General features: G+C 46.7%; 1 protein-coding gene across 1 annotated transcript in view; it reads left to right on the forward strand.

Annotated features, from left to right (window-relative positions):
* LOC109882178 (small G protein signaling modulator 2-like) overlaps positions 1–12,772 on the forward strand; it is a 116,666-nt gene that overhangs the window by 78,513 nt on the left and 25,381 nt on the right. Inside the window, exons 11-12 of the mRNA XM_031795361.1 lie at positions 3,314–3,440; positions 4,811–4,948. Coding sequence (XP_031651221.1) covers positions 3,314–3,440; positions 4,811–4,948 — 265 coding nt within the window. The remainder of the gene's footprint in view (positions 1–3,313; positions 3,441–4,810; positions 4,949–12,772) is intronic.

The raw sequence follows: 12,772 nt of genomic DNA on the forward strand, positions 1-12,772 counted from the left end.
TGCAGATGATGATGTGCAAGTAGAGATACTGGGGTGCAAAAGAGCAAGAGGGTAAGTAATAAGATGGGGATGAGGTAGTTGGGTGGGCTATTTACAGATGGGACAGTCAAGCAGCTTACTGATCACTGAGAGTAAGCTGCTCTGACAGCTGATGCTTAAAGTTAGAGAGGGAGATATAAGACTCCAGCTTCAGTGATTTTTGCAATTCGTTCCAGTCATTGGCAGCTGACTAGAAGGAAAGACTAGAAGGAAAGTTGCTGCAGGGGGTGCTGAGATGTTGGCTGGGTAGGCGTAGCCAGGTGGCCAGCCGTGGAAAAAGGCTTATTGAAATGATCAATTATCGATTATTGATTTATCAGTGTTTCATATTGATTATCGTAGATTTATCGGTGGTGACCATGTTACCTAGCCTCAGTGCAGTGGGCAGCTGGGAAGAGGTGCTCTTATTCCAAAAAAGGTGAGACACTAAAGTCCATGGAGAATAAGTGCTACAGGAATCAAATTTCTGTTTGAAAAAGCTAGCCTTAGCTTTCCTAACTGACTGAGTATATTGTTTCCTGACTTCCCTGAAAAGTTGCATATCAAGGGGGCTATTCGATGCCAATGCAGAACGCCACAGGATGTTTTTGTGCTGGTCAAGGGTAGTCAAGTCTGGGGTGAACCAAGGGCTATATCTGTTCTTAGTTCTACATTTTTTGATAGGGGTATGCTTATTTAAGATGGAGAGGAAAGCACTTTTGAAGAGCAACCAGGCATCCTCTACTGACAGGATGAGGTCAATATCCTTCCAGGATACCCGGGCCAGGTCGATTAGAAAGGCCTGCTCGCTGAAGTGTTTTAGGGAGCATTTGACAGTGATGAGGGGTGGTTGTTTCACCGCGGACCCAGTACGCACGCAGGCAATGAGGCAGTGATCGCTGAGATCCTGGTTGAAGACAGCAGAGGTGTATTTAGAGGGCAGGTTGGTCAGGATGATATCTATGAGGGTGCCCATGGTTATGGATTTAGGGTTGTATCTGGTAGGTTCCTTGATGATTTGGGTGAGATTGAGGGCATCTAGCTTAGATTGTAGGATGGCTGGGGTGTTAAGAATGTCCCAGTTTAGCTCGCCTAACAGCACGAGCTCTGAAGGTAGATGGGAGGCAATCAATTCACATATGGTGTCCGGAGCTGGGGGCAAAGGGTGTTCTATAGCAAGCGGCAACGGTGAGAGACTTGTTTCTGGAAAGGTGAATTTTTAAAAGTAGAAGCTCGAATTGTTTGGGCACAGACCTGGATAGTAAGACAGCCTACACCTACGACTATAATAATTCTAATATATATAATTTAATAATTATAATATATATATAATATAATAAATATAATATAATAATTATAATATACTATAGTAGTTAGAATATAATATTTATAATAATGATAATACATATAATATAATAATTATAATTATAATATAATACACTGCTCAAAAAAATAAAGGGAACACTAAAATAACACATCCTAGATCTGAATGAATGAAATATTCTTATTAAATACTTTTTTCTTTACATAGTTGAATGTGCTGACAACAAAATCACACAAACATTATCAATGGAAATCAAATTGATCAACCCATGGAGGTCTGGATTTGGAGTCCCACTCAAAATTAAAGTGGAAAACCACACTACAGGCTGATCCAACTTTGATGTAATGTCCTTAAAACATGTCAAAATGAGGCTCAGTAGTGTGTGTGGCCTCCACGTGCCTGTATGACCTCCCTACAACGCCTGGGCATGCTCCTGATGAGGTGGCGGATGTTCTCCTGAGGGATCTCCTCCCAGACCTGGTCTAAAGCATCTGCCAACTCCTGGACAGTCTGTGGTGCAACGTGGTGTTGGTGAATGGAGCGAGACATGATGTCCCAGATGTGCTCAATTGGATTCAGGTCTGGGGAATCAATGCCTTCCTCTTGCAGGAACTGCTGACACACTCCAGCCACATGAGGTCTAGCATTGTCTTGCATTAGGAGGAACCTAGGGCCAACCGCACCAGCATATGGTATCACAAGGTGTCTGAGGATCTCATCTCGGTACCTAATGGCAGTCAAGCTACCTCTGGTGAGCACATGGAGGGCTGTGCGGCCCCCCAAAGAAATGCCACCCCACACCATGACTGACCCACCGCCAAACCGGTCATGCTGGAGGATGTTGCAGGCAGCAGAACGTTCTCCACGGTGTCTCCAGACTCTGTCACGTCTGTCACATGTGCTCAGTAGGAACCTGCTTTCATCTGTGAAGAGCACAGGGCGCCAGTGGCGAACTTGCCAATCTTGATGTTCTCTGGCAAATGCCAAACGTCCTGCACGGTGTTGGGCTGTAAGCACAACCCCTACATGTGGACGTCGGGCCCTCATACCACCCTCAGGGAGTCTGTTTCTGACCATTTGAGCAGACACATGCACATTTGTGGCCTGCTGGAGGTCATTTTCCAGGGCTCTGGCAGTGCTCCTCCTGCTCCTCCTTGCACAAATGCGGAAGTAGCGGTCCTGCTGCTGGGTTGTTGCCCTCCTACGACCTCCTCCACGTCTCCTGATGTACTGACCTGTCTCCTGGTAGCGCCTCCATGCTCTGGACACTATGCTGACAGACACAGCAAACCTTCTTGCCACAGCTTGCATTGATGTGCCATCCTGGATGAGCTGCACTACCTGAACCACTTGTGTGGGTTGTAGACTCCGTCTCATGCTACCACTAGAGTGAAAACACCGCCAGCATTCAAAAGTGACAAAAACTTCAGCCAGGAAGTATAGGAACTGAGAAGTGGTCTGTGGTCACCACCTGCAGAACCACTCCTTTATTGGGGGTGTCTTGCTAATTGCCTATAATTTCCACCTGTTGTCTATTCCATTTGCACAACAGCATGTGAAATGTATTGTCAATCAGTGTTGCTTCCTAAGTGGACAGTTTGATTTCACAGAAGTGTGATTGACTTGGAGTTACATTGTGTTGTTTAAGTGTTCCCTTTATTTTTTTGAGCAGTGTATATATAATATAATAATTATAATATAATAATTATAATTATAATATATACATAATATAATAATTATAATATGTGTCATTTCGCAGACACTTATCCAAAGCGACTTACAGCCATGCAGTATATGTTTTACGTACGGGTGGTCCTGGGAATCGAACCCACTACCCCGGCATTACAAGCACCATGCTCTACCAAGTGAGCCACACAGCAAAACCATAAATACAGTGATCTAGTATACATAAACTATAAATCGTTGTCGACGCCTGCAACAGTGTATAATGTGTGTGTGTGTATATTCTAGGGTAAGGTGTTTCCTAAGGTAAGGAAGAGGACCAGCACAGTCAGGCTGGTAGATCAGGAGGGAGAGGAGCAGACAGCAGCTGACTATGTGTTCCGTATCGTCTATCCTGGACACCACCACGACTCCAGTGAGTTACCCCCTCCTTCCAACACACACACACACACACACACACACACACACACACACACACACACACACACACACACACACACTGTAGAGGCTGTAAGATATAGAGACTGTAAGCTATAGAGGCTGTAAGCTATAGAGACTGTAAGCTATAGAGACTGTAAGCTATAGAGGCTGTAAGCTATAGAGACTGTAAGCTATAGAGACTGTAAGCTATAGAGACTGTAAGCTATAGAGGCTGTAAGCTATAGAGACTGTAAGCTATAGAGACTGTAAGATATAGAGACTGTAAGCTATAGAGACTGTAAGCTATAGAGGCTGTAAGCTATAGAGACTGTAAGCTATAGAGACTGTAAGATATAGAGACTGTAAGCTATAGAGACTGTAAGCTATAGAGACTGTAAGCTATAGAGACTGTAAGCTATAGAGACTGTAAGCTATAGAGACTGTAAGCTATAGAGGCTGTAAGCTATAGAGGCTGTAAGCTATAGAGACTGTAAGCTATAGAGACTGTAAGCTATAGAGACTGTAAGATATAGAGACTGTAAGATATAGAGACTGTAAGCTATAGAGACTGTAAGCTGTAGAGACTGTGAGCTGTAGAGACTGTGAGCTGTAGAGACTGTAAGCTATAGAGACTGTAAGCTATAGAGGCTGTAAGCTGTAGAGACTGTGAGCTGTAGAGACTGTGAGCTATAGAGGCTGTAAGCTATAGAGGCTGTAAGCTATAGAGGCTGTAAGCTGTAGAGACTGTAAGCTGTAGAGACTGTGAGCTGTAGAGACTGTGAGCTGTAGAGACTGTAAGCTGTAGAGACTGAGCTGTAGAGACTGTGAGCTATAGAGACTGTAAGCTATAGAGGCTGTAAGCTATAGAGGCTGTAAGCTATAGAGGCTGTAAGCTATAGAGACTGTAAGCTATAGAGACTGTAAGCTATAGAGACTGTAAGCTATAGAGACTGTAAGCTATAGAGACTGTAAGCTATAGAGACTGTAAGCTATAGAGGCTGTAAGCTATAGAGGCTGTAAACTATAGAGACTGTAAGCTATAGAGACTGTAAGCTATAGAGACTGTAAGCTGTAGAGACTGTAAGCAGTGACCATACCACCACACCACCAGGCCTATAGATGGCGCTGTGTAATATGTTTAACTGTGTTATCTGTGTGTATTATTACCTGGTTATATAGCAGTGACTATAAACTACCACCAGGCCTGTAGATGGCGCTGTGTTATATTTTTAACTGTTATCTGTGTGTATTATTACCTGGTATATAGCAGTGACCATAAACTACCACCACACCACCAGGCCTATAGATGGCGCTGTGTAACATGTTTAACTGTGTGATCTGTGTGTATTATTACCTGGTATATAGCAGTGACCATAAACTACCACCACACCACGGGCAGCCGTGCTCCCTCGCTGGATGATGATGAAGAGGAAGAGGATAGACTCCAGGCTATGATCTCAATGATCTGTTGGCGGAACCTCACAGATCCTAATGTCATGAAAGGTTTTTATCTATCACCTGACCCCCCACCCCCAACCCCTTACAAACTTCACTACCCACAATTCACCTCCTGGTCCATCCCTCCCCATCTTACCCACCCATCTAAACCTCTGTGTGTCTCTTTGTCCCCGTGGCCTTATCCAACAGTGCAGGGTAGGTTAGGGCATGTATGGTTGGTTGCTTGGGAGAGTTAGAGAGGGGAGAGAGGATGTCTGTTGAGTATATGCTCTCTCTTCAATACAAAATGACAAAACTAGAGACCGAGAGGGGGGGGGAGAGAGAAGGAGAGGAAAAGAGAGGGAGAGAGGATGGCTGTTGAGTATATGCTCTCTCTTCAATACAAAATGACAAAACTAGAGACCGAGAGGGGGGGGAGAGAGAAGGAGAGGAAAAGAGAGGGAGAGAGGATGGCTGTTGAGTATATGCTCTCTCTTCAATACAAAATGACAAAACTAGAGACCGAGAGGGGGGGGAGAGAGAAGGAGAGGAAAAGAGAGGGAGAGAGGATGGCTGTTGAGTATACGCTCTCTCTTTAATACAAAATGACAAAACTAGAGACCGAGAGGGGGGGGGGGTTATAGAAGGAGAGGACAAGAGAGGGAGAGAGGGCAGGGGAGAGAGAGGAAGGACAGAAATGGGGAGGGGGGGGAGAAGGAGAGGAAAAGAGAGGGGGAGAGAGAGGAAGGACAGAAATGGGAGGAGGGGGAGACGAACATGAAGCCAATCCGATGTAAGTGATTCATACTGTAGCCTAGTTACCTGAAGCCCCTTTATTCAGCATTGGCGTCAACATTCCCTTGTAGGGACCTTGAATCAACAGACTGCTTGTACTTCTGTCGATCATACCACAGAGACAGAACCATTCATTCAATTGCCAGGGTAAAAGGCTCTACGCATCGATGTACTCAGTATTCAGACTTTTTGCACATATTGTTACGTTACAGTCTTAATGTAAAATGGATGTCAGCAGTCTACACACAATACCCCCAAAAATGACAAAGCAAAAACAGGTTTTTTAAAAAACATTTTTTGCAAGTGTATTAAAATGTTTAAACAGAAAGGTATTCTGACCCTTTGCTATGAGACTCGATATTGAGCTCAGCTGCATCCTTGTTTCCATTGATTATCCTTGAGATGTTTCTACAACTTGATTGGAGTCCGCCTGTGGTAAATTCAATTGATTTGGACATGATTTGGAAAGGTACACGCCTGTCTATATAAGGTCGCACAGTTGACAGTGGATGTCAGAGCAAAAACCAAGCGATGAGGTCGAAGGAATAGTCCGTAGAGCTCCGAGACAGGATTGTGTTGGTACAGTTCTGGGGAAGGGTACCAAAACATTTCTGCAGCATTGAAGGTCCCCAAGAACACAGTGGCCTCCATCATTCTTAAATGGAAGAAGTTTGGAACCACCAAGACTCTTCCTAGAGCTGGCCGCCAGGCCAAACTGAGCAATCAATTCCCGCCTGGGAAATCAGGGGAGAAGGGCCTTGATCACTGAGGTGACCAAGACTCCGATGGTCACTCTGACAGAGTTCTAGAGTTCCTCTGTGGAGATGGGAGAACCTTCCAGAAGGACAACCATATCTGCAGCACTCCAAAAATCACGCCTTTATGGTAGAGTGGCCAGACGGAAGCCACTCCTCAGTAAAAGGCACATGGCAGCCCACCTGGAGTTTGCCATAAGGCACCTAAAGGACTCTCAGACCATGAGAAACAAGATTCTCTGGTCTGATGAAACCAGGATTGAACTCTTTGGCCTGAATGCCGAGCGTCACATTTGGAGGAAACCTGGCACCATCCCTACGGTGAAGCATGGTGGTGGCCGCATCATGCTATGGGGATTTTTTTCAGTGGCAGGGACTGGGAGACTAGTCAGGATCGAGGGAAAGATGAACGGAGCAAAGTACATGGAGATCCTTGATGAAAACCTGCTCCAGAGCGCTCAGGACCTGACTGGGGAGAAGGTTCACCTTCCAACAGGGCAACCACCCTAAGCACACAGCCAAGACAACGCCAGAGTGGCTTCGGGACAAGTCTCTGAATGTCCTTGAGTGGCCCAGCCAGAGCCCAGACTTGAACCCGATTGAACATCTCTGGAGAGACCTGAAAAATAGCTGTGCAGCAACACTCCCCATCCAACCTGACAGAGCTTGAGAGGATCTGCAGAGAACAATGGGAGAAACTCCCCAAATACAGGTGTGCCAAGCTTGTAGCGTCATACCCAAGAAGACTCAAGGCTGTAATCGCTGCCAAAGGTGCTTCAACAAAGTCCTGAGTAAAGGGTCTGAATACTTACGTAAATGTCATATTTCCATTATTTTAATTTTTTTTTACATTTGCAAACATTAATCGAAACCTGTTTTTGCTTTGTCATTATGGGGTATTGTGATGTCATTATGGGGTATTGTGATGTCATTATGGGGTATTGTGATGTCATTATGGGGTATTGTGATGTCATTATGGGGTATTATGCAAATGTCATATTTCAGTTTTTTATTTGTAGTAAATTAGCAACATTTTCTAAAAAACTGTTTTTGTTTTGTCATTATGGGGTTCTGTGTGACGATTGTTTTTTCCCCCTCATCAATTTCATACATTTTAGAATAAGGCTGATATGTGACTAAATGTGGAAAAAGTTTGGACCATGTTGGTCCCAGTTCTGATGGTCCTCTCCTCTCCTCTCAGTGGGGCAGTACCATGTTAGTCCCAGTTCTGATGGTCCTCTCCTCTCAGTGGGGCAGTACCATGTTAGTCTCAGTTCTGATGGTCCTCTCCTCTCCTCTCAGTGGGGCAGTACCATGTTAGTCTCAGTTCTGATGGTCCTCTCCTCTCCTCTCAGTGGGGCAGTACCATGTTGGTCCCAGTTCTGATGGTCCTCTCCTCTCCTCTCAGTGGGGCAGTACCATGTTGGTCCCAGTATTATGGTCCTCTCCTCTCAGTGGGGCAGTATCATGTTAGTCCCAGTTCTGATGCTCCTCTCAGTGGGGCAGTACCATGTTGGTCCCAGTTCTGATGGTCCTCTCCTCTCCTCTCAGTGGGGCAGTACCATGTTGGTCCCAGTTCTGATGGTCCTCTCCTCTCAGTGGGGCAGTACCATGTTGGTCCCAGTTCTGATGGTCCTCTCCTCTCAGTGGGGCAGTACCATGTTGGTCCCAGTTCTGATGGTCCTCTCCCCTCAGTGGGGCAGTACCATGTTTGTCCCAGTTCTGATGGTCCTCTCCTCTCAGTGGGGCAGTACCATGTTGGTCCCAGTTCTGATGGTCCTCTCCTCTCAGTGGGGCCGTACCATGTTGGTCCCAGTATTATGGTCCTCTCCTCTCAGTGGGGCAGTACCATGTTGGTCCCAGTTCTGATGGTCCTCTCCTCTTAGTGGGGCAGTACCATGTTGGTCCCAGTTCTGATGGTCCTCTCCTCCCCTCTCAGTGGGGCAGTACCATGTTGGTCCCAGTTCTGATGGTCCTCTCCTCTCCTCTCAGTGGGGCAGTACCATGTTGGTCCCAGTATGATGGTCCTCTCCTCTCAGTGGGGCAGTACCATGTTGGTCCCAGTTCTGATGGTCCTCTCCTCTCAGTGGGGCAGTACCATGTTGGTCCCAGTTCTGATGGTCCTCTCCTCTCCTCTCAGTGGGGCAGTACCATGTTGGTCCCAGTTCTGATGGTCCTCTCCTCTCCTCTCAGTGGGGCAGTACCATGTTGGTCCCAGTTCTGATGGTCCTCTCCTCTCCTCTCAGTGGGGCAGTACCATGTTGGTCCCAGTTCTGATGGTCCTCTCCTCTCCTCTCAGTGGGGCAGTACCATGTTGGTCCCAGTTCTGATGGTCCTCTCCTCTCCTCTCAGTGGGGCAGTACCATGTTGGTCCCAGTTCTGATGGTCCTCTCCTCTCAGTGGGGCAGTACCATGTTGGTCACAGTTCTGATGGTCCTCTCCTCTCCTCTCCTCTCAGTGGGGCAGTACCATGTTGGTCCCAGTTCTGATGGTCTTCTCCTCTCAGTGGGGCAGTACCATGTTGGTCCCAGTTCTGATGGTCCTCTCCTCTCAGTGGGGCAGTACCATGTTGGTCCCAGTTCTGATGGTCCTTCTCTTTGCTGTCTAGTTTTTGTTCTGGCTCCATTGTCTTCATTTATGTTCACTGCAGCCTGCCTGACGAATTAGCATGTGAGATATGCAGCAACCAGTTTCATTTTGTTTTAATAGAATGTGTTAAAAAAATGTGTATATATATCATTTCTTTCTTTCTTTCTTTCTTTGCTCTGATTTAGATTTGTCCTCTTCCTCTGTTAGTGCAGTCATTTTTCTGCGATGCTGTTCACTGTAATTCTTCACTACCCCAGGTCGTGCCCTCGTCCCTTCCATTGTGACGGCTAGGTCCTGTGGGGTTCCGCAGTAGTAGAGACAAAACTTTGGTTCCTACCCTGTTATACGTTGATTCCTACCCTGTCACACTTTGGTTCCTACCCTGTTACACTTTGTTACATGTTGGTTCCTACCCTTTCACACTTTGGTTCCTACCCTGTCACACTTTGGTTCCTACCCTGTCACACTTTGGTTCCTACCCTGTCACACTTTGGTTCCTACCCTGTCACACTTTGGTTTCTACCCTGTCACACTTTGGTTTCTACCCTGTCACACTTTGGTTTCTACCCTGTCACACTTTGGTTCCTCCCTGTCACACGTTGGTTCCTACCCTGTCACACGTTGATTCCTACCCTGTTACACGTTGGTTTCTACCCTGTTACACTGTCGTTTCTACCCTGTCACACTTTGGATCCTACCCTGTCACACTTTGGATCCTACCCTGTTTCACTGTCGTTCTACCCTGTTACACGTTGGTTTCCAACCCTGTTATACGTTGATTCCTACCCTGTCACACTTTGGTTCCTACCCTGTTACACTTTGTTACATGTTGGTTCCTACCCTTTCACACTTTGGTTCCTACCCTGTCACACTTTGGTTCCTACCCTGTCACACTTTGGTTCCTACCCTGTCACACTTTGGTTCCTACCCTGTCACACTTTGGTTCCTACCCTGTCACACTTTGGTTTCTACCCTGTCACACTTTGGTTCCTCCCTGTCACACGTTGGTTCCTACCCTGTCACACGTTGGTTCCTACCCTGTCACACGTTGATTCCTACCCTGTTACACGTTGGTTTCTACCCTGTTACACTGTCGTTCTACCCTGTCACACTTTGGATCCTACCCTGTCACACTTTGGATCCTACCCTGTTTCACTGTCGTTCTACCCTGTTACACGTTGGTTTCCAACCCTGTTATACGTTGATTCCTACCCTGTTATACGTTGATTCCTACCCTGTCGCACTTTGGTTCCTTTTTTTTAATTTATTTAACCTTTATTTAACCAGGCAAGTCAGTTAAGAACACATTCTTATTTTCAATGACGGCCTGGGAACAGTGGGTTAACTGCCTGTTCAGGGGCAGAACGACAGATTTGTACCTTGTCAGCTCGGGGGTTTGAACTCGCAACCTTCCGGTTACTAGTCCAACGCTCTAACCACTAGGCTACGCTGCCGCCCCTACCCTGTCACACTTTGGTTCCTACCCTGTCACACTTTGGTTCCTACCCTGTCACACTTTGGTTTCTACCCTGTCACACTTTGGTTCCTCCCTGTCACACTTTGGTTCCTACCCTGTCACACGTTGATTCCTACCCTGTTACACGTTGGTTTCTACCCTGTTACACTGTCGTTTCTACCCTGTCACACTTTGGTTCCTACCCTGTCCCACTTTGGATCCTACCCTGTCACACTTTGGATCCTACCCTGTCACACTTTGGATCCTACCCTGTTTCACTGTCGTTCTACCCTGTTACACGTTGGTTTCCAACCCTGTTATACGTTGATTCCTACCCTGTTATACGTTGATTCCTACCCTGTTATACGTTGGTTTCCTACCCTGTTACACTTTGGTTCCTACCCTGTCACAGTATCGTTATGTCAAGGGGTTGCATTACCAAAAACCCTAAAGTCACTTCCTGTTGAACTTTGAATTCAATTTGGCCCCAAAAAAAGACCTTTTCTAGAGAGTGTGAATGCGGGGTCTCCTGTCCAGGCAGCATGTTATGTTTTATCATTTTCATTTCATGGTTTTTCTGCTGAACAGTCAAAGAGCAGCTACTCATATTTATAACAGATCATCAGCTCCATCCTGAAGAATTAAGGTGAAGAGCATTTCTTTAATGTTTCCATTTTTCAGATTCTTTCTACTTTTGGTTTACCCTTATTGTCATCCTTTTAGTTTTTTTGTTTTAGTGGGGTTTTTCTGTTGTTATGTTCTGGCTTTATGCTTCCTGCATGGCCTGAGAACCCCGCTGCCCTGTCTCTCTCCTCCTGGTCCTTCTCCTCTCCTCTCCTCCTGGCCTTCTCCTCTTCTCCTGTCCTTCTCCTCTCCTCCTGGCCTTCTCCTCTCCTCCTGGCCTTCTCCTCTCAAGCTCTCCTGTCCTCCTGGCCTCCTCTCCTCCTGGTCCTTCTCTTCTCCTGCCCTGTCTCTCTCCTCCTGGCCTTCTCCTCTCCTGCTCTCCTCTCCTCCTGGTCCTTCTCTTCTCCTCTCCTCCTGGCCTTCTCCTCTCACGCTCTCCTCCTGGCCTTCTCCTCTCCTCTCCTCCTGGCCTTCTCCTCTCCCACACTCCTCTCCTCCTGGCCTTCTCCTCTCCCGCTCTCCTCTCCTCCTGGTCCTTCTCTTCTCCTCTCCTCCTGGCCTTCTCCTCTCACGCTCTCCTCCTGGCCTTCTCCTCTCCTCTCCTCCTGGCCTTCTCCTCTCCCGCTCTCCTCTCCTCCTGGTCCTTCTCCTCTCCTCTCCTCCTGGCCTTCTCCTCTCCTCTCCTCCTGGCCTTCTCCTCTCACGCTCTCCTCCTGGCCTTCTCCTGTCACGCTCTCCTCTCCTCCTGGCCTTCTCCTCTCCTCCTGGCCTTCTCCTCTCCCGCTCTCCTCCTGGTCCTTCTCCTCTCCTCCTAGCCTTCTCCTCTCCTCCTGGTCCTTCTCCTCTCCAGCTCTCCTCTCCTCCTGGTCCTTTTCCTCTCCTCTCCTCTTGGTCTTCTCCTCTCCCGCTCTCCTCTCCTCCTGGTCCTTTGCCTCTCCCGCTCTCCTCTCCTCCTGGTCCTTCTCCTCTCTCCCTGGCCTCCTCTCCTCCTGGTCTTCTCCTCTCCCGCTCTCCTCTCCTCTTGGTCTTCTCCTCTCCTCTCCTAATGTTTTTTTAGCTCTTGTGGAGCTGGTCTGTTCTCCATGTTGTCTTCTCTCTGCCCCAGCATGCTCTGCTCTGTCTGCTCGCTTCCTTCCTTTGGTTTCCAAAACTCTCACTTCCTATTCATTTCCATGTGTTTGTTTATTCTCAGTATAATATGTGTTTTATGATGACTGTCTGACTCACTTACAGACAATCACATACATAAATGTATACCTCATCTACAGTTGTAGTCAGAAGTTTACATACACCTTAGCCAACTACATTTAAACTCAGTTTTTCACAATTCCTGACATTTAATCCTAGTAAATCATCACTTTATTTTAAGAATGTGAAATGTCAGAATAATAGTAGAGAGTGATTTATTTCAGCTTTTATTTCTTTCATCACATTCCCAGTGGGTCAGAAGTTTCCATACACTCAATTAGTATTTGGTAGCATTGCCTTTAAATTGTTTAACTTGGGTCAAACGTTTCAGGTAGCCTTCCACAAGCTTCCCACAATAAGTTGGGTGAATTTTGGCCCATTCCTCCTGACAGAGCAGGTGTAACTGAGTCAGGTTTGTAGGCCTCCTTGCTCACACACTCTTTTTCAGTTCTGCACACAAATGTTCTATAGGATTGAGGTCAG

The sequence above is a fragment of the Oncorhynchus kisutch genome, linkage group LG18 (assembly GCF_002021735.2).
Source record: "Oncorhynchus kisutch isolate 150728-3 linkage group LG18, Okis_V2, whole genome shotgun sequence".
NCBI classification, from domain to species: Eukaryota; Metazoa; Chordata; class Actinopteri; order Salmoniformes; family Salmonidae; genus Oncorhynchus; species Oncorhynchus kisutch.